Genomic DNA, 22,618 nt, shown 5'->3' with positions numbered 1-22,618 from the left:
GCGCCCCTCTCGGCTGCCGCCATCTTGGTGCCTTCACCGGCCGCCGCCTCCATCCGCCGCCATCCGCCTCCATCCGCCGTCCCCCGCCCGCCGGGACTGAGCGGGGCCCCGCCGAACCGCCATGAGGGCCAAGGTGAGCGGCGGGGGGCGGCGCGGGGGCGGCCGATGGCGCCTCAGTAATGGCCGGGCCTGGATGGGGGGGGCTGAGGCCTGGACAAGCCCCCGGGTTGGTGGGGGGGGGGGGTCCCGGTGAGGGGAACCGGGGAACGGGAGGGGGTCCCTGGGTCAGAGAACGGGGGGTCCCGGTGAGGGGCTGGGGGGTCCCTGGGGGTGCCTTTGCTGGGAGGAATGTGGGGGGAAACTGGGAGGACTGGGAAAGAGAAGCCGGTGTGGGACTGGGGGAACTGGAGGTACCGGGGGAGCAGAACCGGTCTGGGACTGGGACAGTGGGAGACAAACCAGTCTGGGACTGGGAGAACCAAACTGGGAGAGCCAAGTCCATATTGGGACTGGGGCGTGGGGGGACTGGTGGGGACTGGGGGCACTGGGGAGCCAAACCAGTATGTTACTGGGGAGCCAAACCAGTATGATACTGGGGTTACTGGGGAGCCAAACCAGTATGTTACTGGGGAGCCAAACCAGTATGATACTGGGGTTACTGGGGAGCCAAACCAGTATGTTACTGGGGTTACTGGGGAGCCAAACCAGTATGTTACTGGGGTTACTGGGGAGCCAAACCAGTATAGGACTGGGGTCACTGGGAGAGAGAAACCAGTGTGGGACTGGGAACCCGAAAGGAAATAAACCAGTACAGGACTGGGGGAACTGGTGGCACTGAAGGAAATAAACCAGTATGGGACTGGGGACACTGGTGGGGACTGGGAGAGTGAAAACAGTGTGGGGCTGGGGAGCACAGGTGGGCACTGGGGGCACAGGTGGGCACTGGTTGTACTGGTGGGCACTGGGAGCACTGGTGGGCACTTGGGAGCACTAGTGGGAACTGGGGAGCACTGGTGGGCACTGGTTGTACTGGGAATATTGATGGGTACTGGGAGGCACCTGGGAGCACTGGGGGGCACTGGTTGTACTGGTGTGAACTGGGGAGCACTGGTGGGCACTGGTTGTACTGGTGGGCACCGGGAGCACAGGTGGGCACCTGGGGGCACAGGTGGGCACTGGTTGTACTGGTGGGCACTGGGAGCACTGGTGGGCACTTGGGAGCACTAGTGGGAACTGGGGAGCACTGGTGGGCACTGGTTGTACTGGGAATATTGGTGGGTACTGGGAGGCACCTGGGAGCACTGGGGGGCACTGGTTGTACTGGTGTGAACTGGTGGGCACTGGGAGCACTGGTTGTACTGGTGGGCACTGGTTGTACTGGGAGCACTGGTGGCACTGGTTGTACCGGTGTGAACTGGTGGGCACTGGGAGCACTGGTGGCACTGGTTGTACTGGTGGCACTGGGAGCACTGGTGGGCACTGGGAGCACTGGTGGCACTGGTTGTACTGGTTGTACTGGTGGCACTGGGAGCACTGGTGGCACTGGGAGCACTGGTGGCACTGGTGGCACTGGTTGTACTGGTGGCACCGGTTGTACTGGTGGCACTGGGAGCACTGGTGTGAACTGGGAGCACTGGTGGCACTGGGAGCACTGGTGAGCACTGGGAGCACTGGTGGCACTGGTTGTACTGGTGGCACTGGTTGTACTGGTGGCACTGGTTGTACTGGTGGCACTGGGAGCACTGGTGGCACTGGTTGTACTGGTGGCACTGGGAGCACTGGTGGCACTGGTTGTACTGGTGGCACTGGTTGTACTGGTGGCACTGGTGGCACTGGTGGGCACTGGGCTCTGACCCCGCCGCTCTCCCTCCCCTCCGTCTCTCCCGCAGTGGCGCAAGAAGCGAATGCGCAGGTACGTGAGCGACCGAGAGCCCCGCGGCACCGGGAGGGGCCGGGGGGGGCTCCCGGTGCCCGCCCTCCCTGCCCGGGGGGCTCCGGGGCGCTCCCGGTGCCCTCCCGGCCCGGGGGCTCCGGGGGGTGACGCCGCCGCCGCTCTGTCCCCAGGCTGAAGCGCAAGAGGAGGAAGATGAGGCAGAGGTCCAAGTAACCGCCCCCAGCGGGGACGCGGCCCGGTGACGTCCCGGTGCTGTCCCGGTGACGCCCCCGGTGCTGTCCCGGTGACGCCCCCGGTGCCGCGGGGCGGTCCCGTTCTTTGCTTTGCGGCGGCCGCCGTGCCGTGAATAAAAGTTGGTTGTTGCTAACACGGTGTGGGGGCTCTGCCGGTAACCGGGGAGGGGGTTCTGGGGGGCGGGGGGGCTTCTCCGGGAACGGGGCACCGGGGTGGAGGTCCCGCCGGTAACGGGGCCTGGGGGGCGGAACTGGGGATCCCCCGGTAACGGCGCTGGGGCTGGGGGGTCTTCCAGGAACGAGAGACGGTCAGAACCGGGGGTTTCTCTTCAGTGAGGCTGGGGAGCGAGACCGGGAATCCTCCGGTAACACGGCAGGTGGGTGGGACCGGGGGTGGGAATCCTCCGGTAACGGGACAGGTGAGCGGGACGAGGCCGGTGGTTCCTGCGGTGACGGGCCGCGGGAGCGGGGCGAGGAATCCCCCGGTAACGGTGCCGCGGGCGGAGATCGGGCTCAGTCCGGCCCAACCGGCACCGGGATGTTCCGGCATCGCCCACGCGGAGCCCGGCGCGACGGCGGCTCCCGCAAATGACGTCACGGCGACGCAGTTCCGGCGCGCCGCGCGCTCCCGGCGCCGCGCGGGTCCTTCCGGGCCGCCCCGGAAGCGGCGCCGAGCGGGTCCCGCCCGCCGCCGGCACCGGCCGCGCGTTGGTGGCGCCGGAGGCCCCGCGGGGAGGCCGCGAGCCGGTGAGTGCGGGGCCGGGCCGCGCCGCGCCGGGGGAGGCCGCGCTCCGCCAGCCCCGCCGGTGGCGGAGCGCCTCCGCGCCCGTCCCGGGGCGGCTGCGGGGCTGTCACGGGGCGCGGGTCCCGCAGCGCTGGGGCTCGGAGCCGCGCGGGGCTGGGGGAGCGGCCGCGGGGGAGGCGCCGGGGTTCCCCCCGCGGTTCGGCGGCGCTGGCGGGCGCCGGGGCTGGCGGAGGCTCCCCGGCCGTGCTGCCCCGGCACCGGCTCCGCCGCGGCGCCGGGACCCCGCGGCGGGTGTTCCCCCGCGCCGGGGTCGCTCCCGTCCCTCCCTCCGTGTCCGGGGCGGGTGTTCCCCCCTCCGTGCGGCCTCGGTACCGGGGGCGCTCCGGGTCCGTCCCTCTCCCCGTGCCCGGTGCCCCGGGGTCGGTGTTTTCTCCTCCCCACCGCTACCGGAGTCTGTCCCGGTCCCTGCCTCATTGCCCGGTGCCCCGGGCTGGGTGTAGAGCCCTTCCCCATCAGCACCGGACTCACTCGCGGTGCCTCCTCACCCTGCCCCTCCCTCCCTCCTCCGGTGACCCCTCCCGGTGCCCCGGCGTGGGAGTCCCCCCCATTCCCGGTCTCTCCCTCCCTCCCTCCCGGTGTCCCGACCCCCATTCTGGTGACCCCTCCCGGTGCCCCGGGGTGGGATTTCCCCCATTCCCTGTCCCCCATTCCCGGTGTCCCTCCCTCACCCCGTCCCTCCCTCCCCACCCACCGGTGACCCCTCCCGATGCCCCGGGGTGAGAGTCCCCCCATTCCCGGTCTCTCTTTCCCTCCCTCACCCCATCCCTCCCTCCTCCTCTGGTGACCCCTCCCGGTGCCCCTCCCTCACCCCGTCCCTCCCTCCCAGTGCCCCAGGGTGGGAGTCCCCCCATTCCTGGTCTCTCCTTCCCTCCCTCACCCTCTCCCTCCCTCCCTCCCGGTGCCCCGGGGTGGGATTTCCCCCATTCCCTGTCCCCCACTCCCGCTCTGTCCCTCCCTCACCCCGTCCCTCCCTCCCCGCCAGCCGCCGCCCCTCCCTGGAAGATGCCGGACCGCGACGGCCGCGACGGCTACGCCAACAACGGCGGCAGCGGGGACGAGGCGGGCGCCGGCGCCGACGACATCTGCCGCGACTTCCTCCGCAACGTCTGCAAGCGCGGCAAGCGCTGCCGCTTCCGGCACCCCGACATCTCCGAGGTCACCAACCTGGGCGTGCGCAAGAACGAGTTCATCTTCTGCCACGACTTCCAGAACAAGGAGTGCGTGCGCCTCAACTGCCGCTTCATCCACGGCACCAAGGAGGACGAGGACTGCTACAAGAAGACGGGCGAGCTGCCGCCGCGCCTGCGCCAGAAGGTGGCCGCCGGGCTGGGGCTGTCGCCCGCAGACCTCCCCAACAGCAAGGAGGAGGTGCCAATCTGCCGGGACTTCCTGAAGGGCGACTGCCAGCGCGGCGCCAAGTGCAAGTTCCAGCACCTGCAGCGGGACTACGAGTACGAGGCGCGGGGCCGCGAGCAGGGGCTGGGCCCCGGCGGGCGCCGCTACGAGCCCTACGACGGCCTCTACGACCCCGACGAGCCGGTGCTGAAGCGGCGGCGGGCCGAGGGGCTCTACGAGAGCTACGAGTACGGCTTCGCCAGCCCGCGGGCCGTGGAGTACCGGCTGCTGGAGGAGGAGAACGTGCTGCTGCGGAAGCGCGTGGAGGACCTCAAGAAGCAGGTGAACAACCTGCTGGCCACCAACGAGGTGCTGCTGGAGCAGAACGCGCAGTTCCGCAACCAGGCCAAGGTGATGACGCTCAGCTCCACGGCCACGGCCACCGAGCAGACTCTGGCGCCCACGGTGGGGACGGTGACCAACTACAACCACAGCATCGCGCAGACGCACACCACGCTCAGCAGCCAGGCCCTGCAGCCCCGCCCCGTCACCCAGCAGGATTTGGTGGCCCCGGCCGGCGCCCAGGCCGCCCCTCCGGCCAACGCCGCGCCCCCCATGAACCCCGAGATCGCGCCGCTGTCGGCGGCCCTGGCGCAGACCATCGCCCAGGGCATGGCGCCGCCGCCCGTCTCCATGGCGCCCGTGGCCGTGTCGGTGGCGCCGGTGGCCGTGTCCATGGCGCAGCCGCTCGGTGGCATCACCATGAGCCACGCCACCACGCCCATGGTCACCTACCCCATCGCCTCGCAGAGCATGAGGATAACGGCCATGCCCCACTGACCCCCCCCCAGCACCGGGGCAGCCACCGGGACCCCGGTGAGCCCGGCTGAGCCCGGGGTGGGGCGGCGGGACACGGACGGACGGACGCACGGACGCTGTGGGTGCTGCGTGTGCGACGCCCTCCCGGTGCCGGGGCGCCCCGGGATGGACTGAGCGCCGGGGCGGAGTCCCGGGGGTGGCGCCGGGGCGGAGTCCCGGGGGTGGCGCCGGGGCTCCCGGTGCCCTGTCATGTTTTCGGCTATTAAAACAAAACAAAAAAAAAGCCCCAAACCCACTCGGGCCCGGCTGTCCCGGTAACGCCGGCAAGGGCCGGGGAGCGGGGGGGGGACACCGGAACGGGGACACGCCCCTCGCCGAGACCACGCCCACATAGTAAACAAGGGCGTGGCCACACACGCCCACGGGGCGTGGCCGAGAGTTGGCGGGCGGTCAATGAGTGACGCGTGGGGGGGCGTGGCCAGGGGAGCCGGGCGGTCAATGGGCGTGGCCAGGAGCTGGCCGGCGTCCAATAGGCGGTGCGTGCCTGCGGAGGGGGCGTGCCCTGGGCTGTGCCGCTCGGCCAATGAGCTCCGCGTGCGTGCGTGGGGCGTGGCCGGGGCGGCGGCGGCGGCGGCGGAGCAGCGGGAGCGGAGCGGGAGCGATGGAGCGGCGGAGCGGGCCCGGGCTGGCGCTTCTGGGCGCCTTGGGCCGGCGGCTGCTCTGGGCGCTGCCCGCTTACGCCGCGGGGCTGCTGGGGCTGGGCGCGGGCGCCGTCGTGCTCGCTCTCGCGCTCTACGCGGGCTGGCGGCGGCGGCGGCGCGCCCGGGAGCGCGGGATGCGCGCGGCCGAGCGCCTGCAGCGCGACGAGGAAGCGGCCGTGCGCGCCGCCGCCGCCGCCGCCGGGCTGGGCGCGGCCCGCGGGGAGCTGCCGGCCTGGGTAAGCGGGTGCTCGGGGGCCCCGCAGCGCCGTTATCGCCCGCGGGAAGGGCTCGGCGGAAAGCCCGGGCGGGATCCCCGCACCGGGCACCGCCTTCCCCCCCCCCCCCGCCCCGGCGGGACCTGCGGGCTTTGGGAAGCGCAGCCGCCGCCGGTGGGACCTCCGGGCTGGGCGCTGCGTCCTCCCCGGGCCCCCTGAGGCTCCCCCCGGCTCTGCCGCGCTGCGGGCACCGCTTGAGTTCCCCGCACCCCCGGGCGGGTCCCGGTTCTCTGCTCCGCTGCGGGCCCCGCTTGGCGCCCCTGGGGACCCCCCCCGCACCCCCCCGGGCTTCGCTGCCGCACCTGCCTGGACTCCCCGCCCGGCGGGACCCCCGGGGAGCCCCGACACCCGCGGGGCCCCGCCGCACCGAGCCCCGCTGGAGTTGTCCCCGTCAGGGGGACCCCGAGGCACCGCACGGTCCCCGGTGGGACCCCGGGGCTGTGCCGCGCATCCCGCACCGGCCCCGCTGCGGGACCCCCGGGATCCCCGCTCCGGGTCCCTTCTCTCTGCACCGCAGACCCCGCTGGGGGCTCCCGGGACCCCCTGAGCCCCCCCCGGGCATCTCCGGGCGCCGCTGCCCGCTCCGCTCGGCGCTGCTCTCCGGCCGTTCCTTGGGTTTCCCGGTCGGGCGGGGCCGCGCCGAGCCCCACTCGGAGCTGGCGGCCGTGCGGGACCCCCGGGGCCGGGATCGCCGCCCCACCGGCCCCCCCCCCCGTGGCCGCCCCCCGCTGCCCCCGGGCGGGGTCCCCGCGCTCCGTTGCCCGCAGCGAGGGGACGGCCCCGGTACCGCCCGGGCCTTCCGGCAGTGCCGTGACTCACCGGGCCCGGGGGGGCCGTTTCCTGCCCGGCCGAGGGGGGGCCGTGGCGCCCCTCCCCGCGGTGTCGGAAGGGTCCGGATCCCCTTTCCCGGGACTTCCCCACACCGGGACCCCCCTTTGGGGACCCCTGGGAACGGGCAGGTGTTGGGGGGTGACGGGGCTGAGCGGGGAGGCAGCGGGAGGTTCGGGAAACTGAGGCACGGGGCCGGGAGGGGGCCGTGTCCTCGGCGGTCCCGGGCGGCCCCCCCCCCGGGCTCAGGGCCCCCCCTGTCCCCCAGGTCAGCTTCCCGGATGTGGAGCGGGCGGAATGGCTCAACAAGGTGAGGCGTCCGTGTGTCCGGCCCGCGCCGCGCCCTGCGCCGCCTCCCGCCGCTCCCGCATCCCTCCGGCGCCCCCGGGCCCTCCGCCATCCCTCCGGCATCCCTCCATCCCTCCTGGCCTCTTCCCTTCCCTCCCTCCTCCATCCCTCCTGCGTCCCTCCTTCGTCCCTCCCTCCCTCCTCCATCCTTCCTTCCTTCCCTCCCTCCTGCATCCTTCCATCCCTCCTGGCCTCTTTCCATCCCTCCCTCCTCCCTCTCTCTCCATCCCTCCCTCCCTCCCTCCCCGAGTCCTTCTGTCCATCTCTGCCTCTGTCCCTCCCTCTGTCCATCTCCCCATCCCCCTGTGTCCATTCCCAGTGTCCATCCCTCCATTCCCTGTGTCCATTCCTGGATCTTGTGTCCACCCCTCCATTCAAACCCCACTGTCCATCCCTTGCCCATCCCTCCACTCCCCATGTCCATCCGTCTGTCCATCCCTTGTGTCCATCCCTCCATTCCCTCTGTCCATCTCTCCTTCCCTTGCCCCCCCACCATGTCCATCCCTCCATCCCCAGTGCCCCCACTGTGTCCATCTGTCCATCCCCCGTGTCCATCTGTCCATCCACTGTGTCCATCCCTCCATCCCCAGTGTCCCCCTTGTGTCTGTCTGTCCCCGTGTCCATCCCTCCATCCCCCGTGTCCATCTATCCATCCCGTGTCCGTGTGTTCATCCCGTGTCCGTGTGTCCATCCCGTGTGTCCGTGTGTCTATCCCGTGTCCGTGTGTCCATCCTGTGTCCGTGTGTCCATCCTGTGTCCGTGTGTCCATCCCGTGTCTGTGTGTCCATCCCGTGTCCGTGTGTCCATCCCGTGTCCATGTGTCCATCCCATGTCCGTGTGTCCATCCTGTGTCCGTGTGTCCATCCCGTGTCCGTGTGTCCATCCCGTGTCCGTGTGTCCATCCCGTGTGTCCATCCCGTGTCCGCATGTCCATCCCGTGTCCGTGTGTCCATCCCGTGTCCGTGTGTCCATCCCGTGTCCGCATGTCCATCCCGTGTCCGTGTGTCCATCCCGTGTGTCCGTGTGTCCATCCCGTGTCCGCATGTCCATCCCGTGTCCGTGTGTCCATCCCGTGTCCGTGTGTCTATCCCGTGTCCGTGTGTCCATCCCGTGTCAGTGTGTCCATCCCGTGTCCGTGTGTCCGTCCCCGTGTCCGTGTGTCCATCCCGTGTCCGTGTGTCCATCCCGTGTCCGTGTGTCCATCCCGTGTGTCCGTGTGTCCATCCCGTGTCCGTGTGTCCGTCCCGTGTCCGTGTGTCCATCCCGTGTCCGTGTGTCCATCCCGTGTCCGTGTGTCCGGCAGGTGCTGGCGCAGGCCTGGCCGTTCCTGGGGCAGTTCCTGGAGAAGCTGCTGCAGGAGAGCGTGGCCCCGGCCATCCGCGCCTCCAGCGCCCACCTGCAGACCTTCACCTTCACCAGGGTGGACATGGGCCAGAAGGTGACCCCCGAAACCCCCCCGGGACCCCCCCGGGACCCCCAAAACCGCTCCAACCCCTCCCCAATCCCCCGGGGACCCCCCAGAACCCCTCTGATCTCCCAGGACCCCCAAAACCTCGCCAATCCTCCCATACTGCCCTAATCCCCCCAGGAGCCCCCAAAATCCCCTCTAAACACCCCAGGACCCCCCAAATCCTCTCTAAACCCCTCCCAGTCCTCCAGGACCCTCCAAAATCCCCTCTAAACCCTCCCGATACCCCCATACCGCCCTAAACCCCCTAAGACCCCCCTAACCCCTCCCAGGACCCCCCTAAATCCCCCCTAACCCCCCCAGGACCCCCCTAAATCCCCCCTAACCCCTCCCAGGACCCCCTTAATTCCCCCCTAAACCCCTTCCAGGACCCTCTAAACCCCCCCCAGACCCCCCAATGTTGGCGACCCCCCCCTCCCCACACTGATGGCAGCGGCTGGGGGGGTCCAGGGGGGCCCCACCTGGTGATTTTGGGAGTCTGGGGGCATCCGGAGGGGTCCCCACCTTCACCCACCACGACCTGGAACCCCTCACCCACCCACCCCGAGCCCCCCCTCCCCAAATTACCGTGAGACCCCCCCCCCAAAATCCCAACCCGACCCCCCCGCAGCCCCTCCGTGTCCTGGGGGTCCGAGCCCACCCTGGAACCCACAACAAGCAAATCCTGCTGGACCTCAACATCAGGTGAGCGACCTGGGGGGGCGGGGGGGGGGTCTCTGCTGCCCCCCCCCCCGCGCTGGGGAGGGGTCCGGGGGTGTCGTGGTGACGCCCCCCTCAATATTTTGTCCCCTCAGCTACGTGGGTGACGTCCAGATCGACGTGGAGGTGAAGAAGTTCTTCTGCAAGGCGGGGGTGAAGGGGATGCAGGTGAGGGTGGGGGGGGTTTTGGGGGGGTGGGGGTGGTCCTGGGGGGGGGTCACAGGTCATCCTGACCCCCCCCAACCCCCCCCTCAGCTCCACGGGATGCTCCGGGTCATCCTGGAGCCCCTCCTGGGGGAGGCGCCCATCGTGGGGGCGCTCACCATGTTCTTCATCCGCCGCCCGGTGAGTTCGGCACCGGGACCCCCCCCGAAAAAAGGAACGGGAACCCCCCCCGAAAAAAAGGAACGGGAACCCCCCCCGAAAAAAGGAATGGGAACCCTCAACAAAAAAAGGAACGGGAACCCCCCAGCACACAACGGGGGTGACCCCCCCCGAAAAAAGGAACGGAACCCCCCCAAAAAAAGGAACGGAACCCCCCCAAAAAAAAGGAATGGGCACCCCCTCAGCACACAACGGGGGTGACCCCCCCCCCGAAAAAAGGAACGGGAACCCCCCTCAAAAAAAGGAACGGGAACCCCCCCCAAAGAAAAGGAACGGGAACCCCCTCAGCACACAACGGGGGTGACCCCCCCCCGAAAAAGGAACGAGAACCCTCCCCAAAACAAGGAATGGGAACCCCACCCGAAAAAAGGAATGGGAACCTCCTAGCACACAACGGGGGTGACCCCCCCCCCGAAAAAGGAACGAGACCCCCCCCCCAAAAAAAGAAATGGGAACCCCCCCAGCACACAACGGGGGTGACCCCCCAAAAAAAAGGAACGGGAACCCCCCCAGGACATAGCGGGGGTGCCCTCCCCCCAAAAACAGGTCCGGAAGCCCCCCAGGACACAGTGGGGATTACCCCCCCACCCCCAAAAAAATGAACGGGAACCCCCCCGGGACACAGCGGGGGTGCCCCCCCCCCAAAAAATAAAAGGACCAGAACCTCCTCAAGAACACAGCAGCGGTGCCCCCCCCAAAAAAAAAGGAACGGGAACCCCCCCCCGGGATACAGCGGGGGTGCCCCACCCAAAAAAAACAGACCCTGAAACCCCTCCCCAGGACACCTGGGGGTCTTCCCACCCGAAAAGGACCCCAGACCCCCCCCCCCCAGAACACACCGGGGGTGTCGCCCCAGACGTTGAAACCCCCCCAGGACACACCAGGGGTCCTCCCCCCCAAAAACAGGATCAGAATTCCCCCCCCAGCACACACTGAGGATTCCCCCCCTCCAAAAAAGGGACCCCAGACCCCCCCAAAAAGGACCCTAGACCCCCACCCAGCACACCCCGGGGGTGCCCCCACCGCCAAACCCAGACCTTGAACCTCCCCCAGGACACACCGGGGGTCCTCCCTCCTCAAAAAGGGACCCCAGACCCCCCCCCAAAAAAGGGACCCCACACCCCCCAACACAACGAGGATCCCCCCCCCCCAAAAAAGGACCCCAGACCCCCCAGAACCCCTCTGACCCCACCCCATTCCAGACGCTGGACATCAACTGGACAGGGATGACCAACCTGCTGGACATCCCCGGGCTCAGGTGAGCCCCACCCTGGTTCGGGGCCCCCCCCGGGACCCCCCCCGGGCCCCCCGTGACCCTCTGCCCCCTCCCCAGCTCCATGTCGGACACGCTGATCATGGACAGCATCGCCTCCTACCTGGTGCTGCCCAACCGGCTCCTGGTGCCGCTGCTGCCCGACCTGCCCGAGGCCGCGCGGCTCCGCTGGCCCCTGCCGCGGGTGAGGCTGCCGGGGGGGTCCCCGGGGGGCTCCTGACCCCCCCATTTTCCTCTTCTGACCCCCCCCATTTTCCTCTTCTGTCCCCCATTTTCCTCTTCTGACCTCCCCCATTTTCCTCTTCTGTCCCCCATTTTCCTCTTCTGACCCCCCAATTTTCCTTTTTCCCCCCCATTTTCCTCTTCTGCCCCCCCCCATTTTCCTCTTCTAACCCCCCCATTTTCCTTTTTCCCCCCCATTTTCCTCTTCTGTCCCCCCATTTTCCTCTTCTGACCCCCCCATTTTCCTTTTTCCCCCCGTTTTCCCCCTTCTGACTCCCCCATTTTCCCCTTTTCCCACCCCACGTTTTCCCCAACTCCCCCATTTTCCCCTTCTGACCCCCCCCATTTTCATTTCCCCCTCCATTTTCCTCTTCCCCCCCCCCATTTTCGCCTTCTTCCCCTCTTATTCCTCCCTTCCCTCTCCCCCCATTTTCCCCTTTCCCCCTTTCATGTCCCTCCTCCATTTCTCTGTCACCGCCTGTCCCGGGGCTCATGTCCCCCCCTTGCTGTCCCCTCCCAGGGGCTGTGTCCCCCACTGTCCCCCCTCTGTCCCCCTGGTGTCCCCAGGGCGTGGTGCGGGTGACGCTGCTGGCCGTGTCCCCCTGCAGTGACCCCTCTCGGGGCCGTGTCCCCTTGCAGTGACCCCCAGTTACCCCGGTGTCCCCTCGGTGACCCCGGTGTCCCCCCGGTGTCCCCAGGGCGTGGTGCGGGTGACGCTGGTGGCCGTGTCCCCCTGCAGTGACCCCCGGTGACCCCGCTGTCCCCTCGGTGACCCCGGTGTCCCCTCGGTGACCCCGGTGTCCCCCCGGTGTCCCCAGGGCGTGGTGCGGGTGACGCTGGTGGCCGCGCGGGCGCTGCGCTGCAAGGATCGCTTCATGGGCGGGCTCGTGGAGGGCCGCTCGGACCCGTACGCGGTGCTGCGCGTGGGGACACAGGCGGCCACCAGCCGCGTCATCGGCGACAACAACGACCCCCGCTGGGACGAGGTGTACGAGGTGAGCGGGCACCGACAGACGGACAGGGGGACGGACACAGGGACAGAGGGATGGACAGAGGGACAGAGGGACAGGGGGACGGACAGAGGGACAGGGGACAGGGGGACGGACACAGGGACAGGGGGACAGGGGGACGGACACAGGGACAGAGGGATGGACATAAGGACAGAGGGACAGAGGGACGGACACAGGGACAGAGGGACAGGGGGACCGACAGAGGGACAGGGGGACAGGGGGACGGACACAGGGATGGACAATGGAGAAAGAGGAATGGACAGAGGGATGGACAGCGGGGACAGAGGGACAGGGGGGACAGAGGGACAGCAGGGACAGGGGGGACAGAGGGACAGGGGGGACAGAGGGACAGGGGGACCGACGGTGGACCGACAGAGGGACAGAGGGATGGACACAGGGACGGAGAGAGGGATGGACAGAGGGATGGACAGTGGGGAAAGAGGAGTGGGCAGAGGGACAGAGGGACGGACAGAAGGATGGACAATGGGGACAGAGGGAATGGAGGGATGGACAGAGGGACAGACAGTGGTGACAGAGGGACAGAGGGACCGACAGAGGGACAGAGGAATGGAGGAACGGACAGAGGGATGGACAGAGGGACAGAGGGATGGACGTGGGATGGAGGGATGGACGTGGGATGGACAGAAGGCTGCAGGGAGAGGGGGACCTGCAGAGTGCCCCCATGTCCTCCCTGGCGCTCTGAGTGTCCCCAGCGGGGCCGTGGGGACAGGGACACCCCGACCCCCCGGGTGGGACATGGGGACCCCCCAGCGGGGCCGTGGGGACAGGGACACCCCCGACCCCCCCGGGTGGGACACGGGGACCCCCCCCAGCCGCCGCTGTCCCCCCCCAGTTCATGGTGCACGAGGTGCCGGGCCAGGAGCTGGAGGTGGAGCTGTTCGACAAAGACCCCGACAAGGACGATCTCCTGGGCAGGTGAGGGGGGGCCCGCACCCCGAATTTGGGGAGGGGGCTGCTCCCCACCCCCGTCCAACCCATCCCCTCCCCAAATTCCCGGTGTTTCCCACCCCAGGATGAAGCTGGACCTCGGGGAGGTGCTCAAAGCACGGGTGATGGAGGAGGTGGGTGCTGGGGGGAGGGGGCAGGGACGGGGCGGGTTTTGGGGTGCGGGGGGGGGGGTCGCGCTGACGCCCCCCTCCCCCCAGTGGTTCCCGCTGCAGGAGGGGGGGCAGGGCCGGCTCCACCTGCGCCTGGAATGGCTCTCGCTGCTCTCCGACGCCTCCAAGCTGGACCAGGTCAGTGCCGGGGGGATTTTGGGGTTCAGCTGTGGTGGGGGAGGGGGTCTGCCCCATCCGACCCCCCCCATTTTTGGCGCGACCCCCCCCCCCCACCTCAGGTTTTGGAGAGGAACCGGACAATCGTGGCCAAACCCGACCCCCCCTCCGCCGCCATCCTGGTCGTGTACCTGGACAGGGCTGAGGGGCTGCCCGTGAGTCTGGGGGGGTTTGGGGGGGTCCTGGGCACTGCCCGGGGGGGGGTTCAGAGGTGGGGGACCCCCCCTGACCCCCCGTTTTTGCGCAGGTAAGGAAGCCAGGCAAGGAGCCCAACCCCGTGGTTCAGGTGTCGGTGCAGGACGTCACGAGGGAGAGCAAGGTGGGAGGGGGGTCAGGGGGGTTTTGGGGGGTTTTGGGGGGGTTTTGGGGGGGGGGTCTGACCTGAGGCCCCCCCCCCCCCCCAGGTGGTCTGCAACACCTCGGCCCCCCGTCTGGGAAGACGCTTTCCGCTTTTTCCTGCACGACCCCCGGAACCAGGACGTGGATTTCCAGGTGAGACCCCAAAACCCGGGCTCCGTGTCCCGCTGGTTCCCCAGGATCCCCCAAATCCCCCAAATCCCCCCAGATCCCCCCAAATCCCCCCCAAATCCCCCCAGATCCCCCCAAATCCCCACTCCTGTGTCCTCCCCAAACCCTCCAACCCCCCTCTTTCCCCCCATTTTTTTCCCTGCCTTTTCCCCCCTTCCCCTTCTTTTTCTCCCCCTTTTCCATTCCTCATTCTTCCCCTTCTTCCCCCTTTTTCTTCTCTTCCCCCCTCCTTCCTTTTCCCCCCCTCTTTTTCCCTTTCCTCCTCTTTTCCCCCCAATTTCCCTCCTTTTTCTCCTCTTCCCCCCTCCTTTATCCTTTTTCCCCCCTCCTTTCCCCCTCCCTTCTCCCCTTTTTTCCCCATTTCCCCCCTTTCCCCTTTCACACCACTTTATCCCCTATTCCCCCTTCCCCCCTTTTCCCCCCTTTCCCCCCCTTTTTCCCCATTTTTCCCCCTTTTTCCACCCAATTTCCCTCCTTTCCCCCCTCGCTCCTCCCCTACCCCTCCATATTTCCCCCTTCTCCCTTCCCCTCCCCACCCCGCTGTGTCCTCACAGTGTCCCCACAGTGTCCCTGCTGTCCCCGCAGTGTCCCTGCTGTCCCTGCTGTCCCCGCTGTCCCTGCATTGTCCCCACAGTGTCCCCGCTGTGTCCCCACAATGTCCCCTGCAGTGTCCCCGCAGTGTCCCCACTGTCACCGCAGTGTCCCCGCAGTGTCCCCGCAGTGTCCCCACAGTGTCCCCACAGTGTCCCCACTGTCCCCGCAGTGTCCCTGCAGTGTCCCCGCTGTGTCCCCACAGTGTCCCCACAATGTCCCCCGCAGTGTCCCCGCTGTCCCCGCAGTGTCCCCGCAGTGTCCCCGCAGTGTCCCCACAATGTCCCCACAGTGTCCCCCACAGTGTCCCCGCTGTCCCCGCAGTGTCCCCACAGTGTCCCCACTGTGTCCCCACAGTGTCCCCACAGTGTCCCCGCAGTGTCCCCACAGTGTCCCCGCAGTGTCCCCGCAGTGTCCCCCGCAGTGTCCCCGCTGTCCCCGCAGGTGAAGGACGACCCCCGCCAGGCCCCTCTGGGCTCGCTGTCGCTGCCGCTGTCGCGACTCCTGCAGTCGCCGTCGCTGTCGCTGGCCGAGCCCTTCCCCGCTGCAGCGCTCGGGGCCGGGGGCGCGCCTGCACCTCCAGCTGGTGCTGCGGGTGAGGAGGGGGCTGGGGGGGGGGTCGCGGGGGGGGTTTTGGGGGGTCCTGCTGACCCCCCCACCCCCCTCCAGGTGTTGTTCCCGGAGCCCCCCGAGCCCGGCGAGGCCACCCCGGGACAAGCGGAGCCCCCCAAAAGTGACATCGAGGGACCCCCCCCCCAGACCGAGCCGGGCCAGCCCCGACCCCCGGTTCGGCACCGAGGTGGGGAGGGGTCCTGGGGGGGTCCCGAGGGGGTCTTGGGGGATCGGGAGGGGTCCTGGGGGTCAAGATGGGGGTCTGGGGGGTCTTGGGGGTCATGGGGTCAGGATGGGGGGTCCTGGTGGGGTCGGGAGGGGTCCTGGGGTTGAGGATGGGGGTCTTGGGGGGTCGGGGGGGGTCCCGAGGAGGTCTTGGGGGGGGGTCCTGGTGATCAGGATGGGGGTCCTGGGGGGGGGGGGGGTCCAGGGGCGTTGGTCGGTCGCCCCCCAGCAGCTCTTGGTGGTCCCGGGGGGTTCAGGGGCTCCTGGTGGTCCCGGGGTGGTTCGCGGGGTCCCAGTGGTCCTGGGGGGGGTTTCAGGTGGTCCCGGTGGTCCCGGGGGGGTTCAGGGGTGCCCTGGGATGTCCAGTGCCATTGGTGGCCCCCTGGCAGCTTGCGGTGGTCCCAGGGGGGGTTTGGGGGGGTCCCAGTGTCCCAGGGGGTTTCGGGTGGTCCCGGTGGTCCAGGAAGGGTTCGGGTGGTCCCGGTGGTCCCGGGGGGTTCAGGGGTGCCCTGGGGTGTCTGGTGCCATCGGTAGCCCCCCGGCAGCTCCCGGTGGTCCCGGGGGTTTTCGGGTGGTCCCAGTGGTCTCGGGGGGTTTGGGGGGGGTCCCGGTGATACTGGGTGGGTTCGGGTGGTCCCGGTGGTCCCGGGGGGGTCCCGGTGGTCCCGGGGGGTTCAGGGGTGCCCGGGGGTGTCCGGTGTTGTCGGTAGCCCCCCGGCAGCTCCCGGTGGCCCCGCGTGCAGCGCGTGCTGCGGATCCACCTGCTGGAGGCGGAGGATTTGGTGGCCAAGGACCAGCGGCTCGGGGGGCTCGTGCGGGGCCGCTCGGACCCCTACGCCAAGGTCCGCGCGGGCGGGAGGAGCTTCCGCAGCCGCGTGGTGCGCGAGGAGCTGAACCCGCGCTGGAACGAGAGCTACGAGGGTACCGGGAAACTGAGGCACGGCACGGGGAAACTGAGGCACGGCACGGGGAGGGGGCGCTGAGGGTACCGGGAAACTGAGGTACCAGGAAATTGAGGCACAGCACAGCATGGGGGGAACTGAGGGACAGGGGAAACTGAGGCACGGCACGGCATGGGAGGAACTGAGAGACAGTGGAAACTGAGGCACGGGAGGGGAACGGAGGGACAGGGGAAACTGAGGTACCGGGAAACTGAGGCACGGCACGGCTGAGGCGGGGACTGAGGTACTGGGAAACTGAGGCACGGGAGGGGAATGGAGGGACAGGGGAAACTGAGGGTACCGGGAAACAGAAGCACGGCACGGAAGGGGGGAAACTGAATGGCACAGGAAGGGGGGGGAAACTGAGGCATGGCACGGGGAGGAAACTGAGGCACGGCACGGGGAAACTGAGAGACGGGGGGAACTGAAGTACCAGGAAACCGAGGGAGGGGGGGAAACTGAGGCACGGGGGTGGTTCTGGAACGGGAAACTGAGGCACAGCAAGGGGGGGAGACTGAGGCACGGGGGGAAACTGAGGCACGGGAGGAGGGGAAACTGAGGCATAGCAGGGAAACTGAGGCACGGGGGGGGCTCAGGGGGTCCTGGAAGGGGAAACTGAGGCACGGGAGGGGAAACTGAGGCACGGGACAGTTCTGGAAGGTGAAATTGAAGCACAGCAGGGAAACTGAGGCACGGGGAAACTGAGGCACCGTAAGAACATCGAACTGTAATGATCAGTAATTTGAATTTTTTGTCCCCAGGTGATCGTGGACGACGTCCCCGGGCAGGACGTGGAGTTCGAGCTCTTCGACAAGGACATCGACAAGGACGATTTCCTGGGCCGGTGGGGAGTTTGGGGGGGATTCGGGGGGATTTTGGGGTGTCAGGGAGGATTTGTGTGGTCAAAAAAAAATTTGGGGGGGCTGAGGAGAATTTGGGGAGGTCAAGAGGGGTTTTGGGGGGGTTTGGGGGAATTTTGGGGAGTTTTGGGGGGGTTGGGGGGTTTTGGGGGGTTTGGAAGGTTTTTGGGGGAGTTGGGGGGGAATTTTTGGGGGGATTTTTGAGGGTTTTGGGGGGCTTTGAGGGGAGTTTTGGGGGGGTTTGGGAGATTTTTGGGGGGGTTTTAGGGGATTTTGGGGGGTTTTGGGGGATTTTGGGGTTTTTTGGAATTTTGGGGAGTTTGGGGGGTTTTGGGGGGGGTCTCACCCCGTGCCCCCCCCAGGTGCAAGGTGCCCCTGAGGAGGGTCCTGAGCGGCCGCGTCGTGGATGAGGTGGGGGAGGGGCTGGGGGGGGGCATTGAGGGGGGGGGGGTCACACCCGGGGGGGGTTATTGGGGGTGGGGGTCTCACCGATGGGGGGGGTCTCATGGAGTGAGGGGGGGTCTCAGGGGATGGGGGGGGTCCATCAAGGCAGGTCTCACCTGGGGGGGGTTTATAAAGGGGGGGGGGTCTTACTTTGGGAGGGTCTCAAGAGGGGGGGGGTCTCATGGATTGGGGGTGGTCTCACCAGTGGTGGGGTCTCACAAAGTGAGGGGTGGGTCTCACATGAGGGGGTGTTATCGTTGGGTTCTCACAGATTGGGGGGGCTCTCAGTGCTGGGGGGTCTCCCAAAGGGAGGGGGGGGGTCTCACAATGAGGGTCTCACAAAGTGAGGGGGGGTCCTCACCGTTTATGGGGGGGGTCTCACTGCTGGGGGACTCACGGATTTGGGAGGGTCTCCCCTCTGGGGGTCTCCCAAAGTGGGGGGGGGGGTCTCACTGAGGGGGGGTCTCACTGATTGGGGGGGTCTCACTGAGGGAGGGTCTCATGGATTGAGGGGGGGGTCTCAGCAATGGGGGGGGTCTCCTAAAGTGGGGGGGGTCTCACTGAGGGGGGGTCTCACTGAGGGGGGTCCCAGAGCGGGGGTCTCACTGAGGGGGGGTCTCATGGATTGGGGGGGGGGTCTCACTGAGGGGGGGTCCCAGAGCGGGGGTCCTCACTGAGGGGGGTCCCAGAGCGGGGGTCTCATGGATTGAGGGGGGGTCTCACTGAGGGGGGGGGGTCTCACTGAGGGGGGTCCCAGAGCGGGGTCTCACGCGGGTGCCCCCCGCAGTGGCTGCCGCTGCAGGACGTGCGCTCGGGCCGGCTCCACGTGCGCCTGGAGAGCCTGGAGCCGCGGGGGAGCCCCGCGCTGCTCGAGCGGGGTACCGACCTAAATCCATCCTACAGACCCCAAACACATCCCACAGACCCCAAACACATCCCACAGACCCCAAACACATCCACAGACCCCAAATCTATCCTACAGACCCTAAACACATCCCACAGGACCTAAATACATCCCATAGACCCCAAACACATCCACAGACCCTAAATACATCCCACAGACCCCAAACACATCCCACAGACCCCAAATCTATCCTACCGACCCCAAACACATCCCACAGACCCCAAACACATCCCACAGACCCCAAACACATCCCACAGACCCCAAATACATCCCACAGACCCTAAACACATCCCACAGACCCTAAACACATCCTACAGGACCTAAATCCATCCCACAGGACCTAAATCCATCCCACAGACCCCAAACCCATCCTACAGACCCCAAACCCATCCCACAGACCCCAAACACATCCCACAGACCCTAAATACATCCCACAGGACCTAAATCCATCCCACAGGACCTAAACACATCCCACAGGACCTAAATCCATCCCACAGGACCTAAATCCATCCCACAGACCCCAAACACATCCTACAGACCCCAAATACATCCCACAGGCCCCAAACCCATCCTACAGACCTCAAACACATCCCACAGGACCTAAACACATCCCACAGACCCCAAATCCATCCCACAGACCCCAAATCCATCCCACAGACCCCACATCCATCCCACAGACCCTAAACACATCCCACAGGACCTAAATCCATCCCACAGACCCTAAATACATCCCTACAGACCCCAAATCCCCATCCCACAGACCCCAAACCCGTCCCACAGACCCCAAATCCCCGTCCTACAAACCCCAAACCCACCCCATCCCTTTCCCCCCATTCTCTCCCCGCCATCCCCTCCCTCCCGGGGGTCTTCCCCCCTCGTTGCGACCCCCGACCCACCCAAACCCCCTCCCCACGAACCCCAAACGCCCTCCCCACAGACCACAAACCCCACTCCGCCACCTCCATCCCATTCTCTGCCCCCCATCCCCGCCCTCCCGGGGGTTTCCCCGCCCCGCTGCGACCCCCGGGGGTCTCCCCGCCCCGGTGCGACCCCCGGTGCGACCCCCGCCCCGCTTCCCGCAGGTGCTGCACACCAACAGCCTCCTGCAGCCCGCCCGCGGCGAGGAGCTCTCGGCCGCGCTGCTCTGCGTCTTCCTGGACCGAGCCGCCGAGCTGCCGGTGAGAGGAGACCCCCGAGTGTCCCCAGATGTCCCCAGATGTCCCCAAATGTCCCCAAATGTCCCCAGCGTGACCCCCGCCGTGTCCCCCAGCTCCGGAAGGGCTCCAAGCCCCCCGCGGCCCTCGCCAGCCTGGCCGTGCGCGATGTCTCCTTCAAGACCAAGGTGAGGCGCGGTGAGGAGGGGGCTCGGGGAGGATTTTTGTGGGGGGGGGGGGTTCGAAGGGTCTCTCACCCCCTGCCGCTCCCCCCTCCCAGACCTGCGCCCCCTCCACGGAGCCCGTGTGGGATGAAGGCTTCTCCTTCCTCATCAAGCGGCCGCACGCCGAGTCGCTGGAGCTGCAGGTCCGGCCCCGTGCCTGGGGCGGGGGTCCCGCCCCGCCGCCCCCCGCGGGTCCCGCGCGGGGGTCGCTGAGCTGCGCTGTGCCCGCAGGTGAAGGACGAAGGCGGGCAAGCCCTGGGCACCTTCAGCTTGCCGCTGGCCCAGCTGCTGGCCCAGGAGGGGCTGGCGATGGACGGCTGGGTGCCGCTGGCCGGGGGCGGCGCCGGCGCTCAGCTCCTGCTGCGGGCGCAGCTCGGGGTGAGTGGGGGTCCCGGGGAGGGGGTGGGGGGCGAGGGGAGACCCCCCCTGACCGCGCCGCTCCCCCGCCAGGTGCTGGTGTCGCAGCAGGTGGAGGAGAGGGCTGCCAGCAGAGTCCCCGAGGGGGGGGACACGGAGCCGCGGGAGGAGGAGGAGGAGGAGAAGGGGGATGAAGATGAGGAGCGCGGGGCGGGGGGGCTGCGCCAGCGCCTGCCCCCGGCGGACAGGTGGGGACAGGGGGGCTCCAACCCCCCAATTCCCGAATAAGGCCCCAAACCGCGGCCGTGAGGCGCGGGGAGGGGATTTCGGGGTGCTGACCCCGCGCCCCCGCAGCCGCCCCGAGCCCCCGCAGGGTCCGCGGGTGCAGCTCTCGCTGTGGTACCACCAGGAGCAGCGCAAGCTCGTGGCCATCGTGCACGCCTGCAGGTGAGCATGGGCGGGGGGGGGCTCCGGGCGGGGACCCCCGGGGTTGGGACCCCCGAGCTGAGCCCCCGACCCCTCCCCAGGGAGCTGCGGGCGGCGGCCAAGGAGCTGCCGGACCCCTACGTGTCCCTGGTGCTGCTCCCCGACCGCAGCCGCGGCACCAAGAGGAAAACGGGCGTGCAGAAGAGGACCCTGAACCCCGACTTCAACGAGAGGTGAGGGGGTCCCGGGGGGGGTCCCGGGGGGGGTCCCAGGGGGGGGTCGCAGCGCGGCCCAGCACAGCCCGGTGTGCCCAGGTTCGAGTGGGAGCTGGCCCTGGAGGAAGCGGCGCGGCGCCGGCTGGAGGCCACCGTCAAATCCACCGTGTCCTTCGTGACCCGCGAGAAGGAGGCGCTGGGCAAGGTCCGGGGGGGTCCCGGAGGGGGGTCCTGGGGAGGGTTTGGGGGGTTTTGGGGGTGCCGGGGGAGCCCCCCTGAGCCTTTGGTCCCCCACAGCTCCAGCTGGACCTGGCACAGGTGGATCTGTCCGAGGGAGAACCGCGCTGGTGAGTGGGGCTGGGGGGGGGGGGGGCGGGGGTCTGTGGGGTGGGGGGGACTGGGAGGGGTCTCTGGGGTTGGGGTCCCCCCCGGCACCCCCTCATTTCCCCCCCCCATACAGGTACGAGCTGCAGGACGAGCGAAGCATCCCCTAAATCTGGGGACCCCCCGGACCCCCCCAATCCCCATGGGGAGGGCGAGGGGGGGCCCGGGACCCCCCCGGCTGCTGCCGCCCCCCCCCCCGACCAAAGACGCGCCGGGCCGGGCCCCCCCCGCGCCCCCCAGACTGTTACGAACCTCGTGCCTTTCACCCCCCACCCCCCGAGCGCCCCCCGGCACCGGGGGGACCCCCGGGGTTGTGTCCCCCGGTGTCCCCCCCCCCGCCAAGGGGGACGCTTGTTCGAGCTGCTGCTGCCACCGCCGGGACGTCCCCAAGATGTCACCGCCGGGATGTCGCCGGGATGCCACTGCCGTGATGCCACCACCGTGCCGCCACCGGGATGTCACCGCGCCGCCACCGCCGCGCCACCGCCTCGCTGCCTTCCCGGGGCTGCGCCCCCGTCCCCCCCCCCCCCCCCGCGCTAATAAAGGAGGGAGGACACGGCGGTGGCTTCGTGTGGCCTCGGCGGGTGGGGGTGTCCCCTCTGTCACACCCCCGCGGGTGTCCCCAGCCCGGCGTCCCTGCTGGGCTGGCCCCAGTGGAGAGCGGGGTGTCCCCAAAGCGGGGTCCTTGGGGTGTCCTTTTGGGGTTGTCCCCTGTGGGGACCGGGGGCTGGGTGTCCCTCATGGGGGTGTCCCCTGAGGGGGTGGGTGGTCCTTGGGGTGTCCCCCGCGGGGTGTCCCCCGTGGGGTCCACTCGCGGGTGACCTCCCTGGGGTGTGGCCGCGGGGTGTCCCCGTGTGATGTCCCCCATGGGGGGGGGGGGTCCCTGTGGGTGTCCCCGTCTAATGTCCCTCATGGGGGGGGTCCCTGCGGGTGTCCCCCGGTGTGATGTCCCCCGTGGGGGGGGGTCCCTGCGGGTGTCCCCCGGTGTGATGTCCCCCGTGGGGGTGTCCCTGTGGGTGTCCCCCCGTGTGATGTCCCCCATGGGGGGGGTCCCTGTGGGTGTCCCCCCGTGTGATGTCCCCCATAGGGGGGGGTCCCTGCGGGTGTCCCCCGGTGTGATGTCCCCCATGGGGGGTGTCCCTGTGGGTGTCCCCCGTGGGTTCC

General features: G+C 68.6%; 2 protein-coding genes and 1 long non-coding RNA gene across 4 annotated transcripts; all 3 read left to right on the top strand.

Annotated features, from left to right (window-relative positions):
- On the top strand, positions 1-2,261 carry LOC128822839 (uncharacterized). Its single transcript, XR_008441609.1, has 3 exons — positions 1-133; positions 1,890-1,912; positions 2,065-2,261. It is a non-coding gene; the product is annotated as an uncharacterized LOC128822839 (long non-coding RNA).
- Positions 2,262-2,797: 536 nt separating this feature from the next.
- ZC3H10 (zinc finger CCCH-type containing 10) lies at positions 2,798-5,340 on the top strand. Of its 2 annotated transcripts, none has more exons than XM_054004643.1 (2): positions 2,798-2,874; positions 3,915-5,340. In XM_054004643.1, the coding sequence occupies exon 2, from the start codon at positions 3,935-3,937 to the stop codon at positions 5,105-5,107; it is 1,173 nt and encodes a 390-aa protein (XP_053860618.1). In that variant the 5' UTR covers positions 2,798-2,874; positions 3,915-3,934; the 3' UTR covers positions 5,108-5,340. The 2 variants fall into 2 exon arrangements, with proteins under 2 accessions (XP_053860618.1, XP_053860619.1); XM_054004644.1 differs by lacking the exon at positions 2,798-2,874 and adding an exon at positions 3,224-3,240.
- Positions 5,341-5,746: 406 nt separating this feature from the next.
- On the top strand, positions 5,747-22,013 carry ESYT1 (extended synaptotagmin 1). The gene is given in 32 exon segments (XM_054004683.1): positions 5,747-6,023; positions 7,159-7,200; positions 8,542-8,676; positions 9,317-9,390; positions 9,501-9,573; positions 9,661-9,750; positions 10,992-11,047; positions 11,123-11,246; positions 12,103-12,279; positions 13,148-13,230; positions 13,328-13,376; positions 13,461-13,550; positions 13,652-13,744; positions 13,837-13,908; positions 13,994-14,008; positions 14,010-14,081; positions 15,153-15,248; positions 15,250-15,507; positions 16,289-16,466; positions 17,225-17,330; positions 17,709-17,757; positions 18,578-18,663; positions 19,773-19,872; positions 19,965-20,036; positions 20,129-20,215; positions 20,304-20,450; positions 20,523-20,677; positions 20,784-20,876; positions 20,957-21,088; positions 21,170-21,275; positions 21,368-21,417; positions 21,531-22,013. Coding segments are annotated over 32 exon segments (3,270 nt in total). The 5' UTR covers position 5,747; the 3' UTR covers positions 21,565-22,013.
- The last annotated feature ends 605 nt before the right edge of the window (positions 22,014-22,618 follow it).

The sequence above is a fragment of the Vidua macroura genome, unplaced genomic scaffold, assembly GCF_024509145.1.
Source record: "Vidua macroura isolate BioBank_ID:100142 unplaced genomic scaffold, ASM2450914v1 whyUn_scaffold_107, whole genome shotgun sequence".
NCBI classification, from domain to species: Eukaryota; Metazoa; Chordata; class Aves; order Passeriformes; family Viduidae; genus Vidua; species Vidua macroura.
Note: the sequence above shows the minus strand (reverse complement) of the source record. Positions and strands in the feature narration are given on the sequence as shown.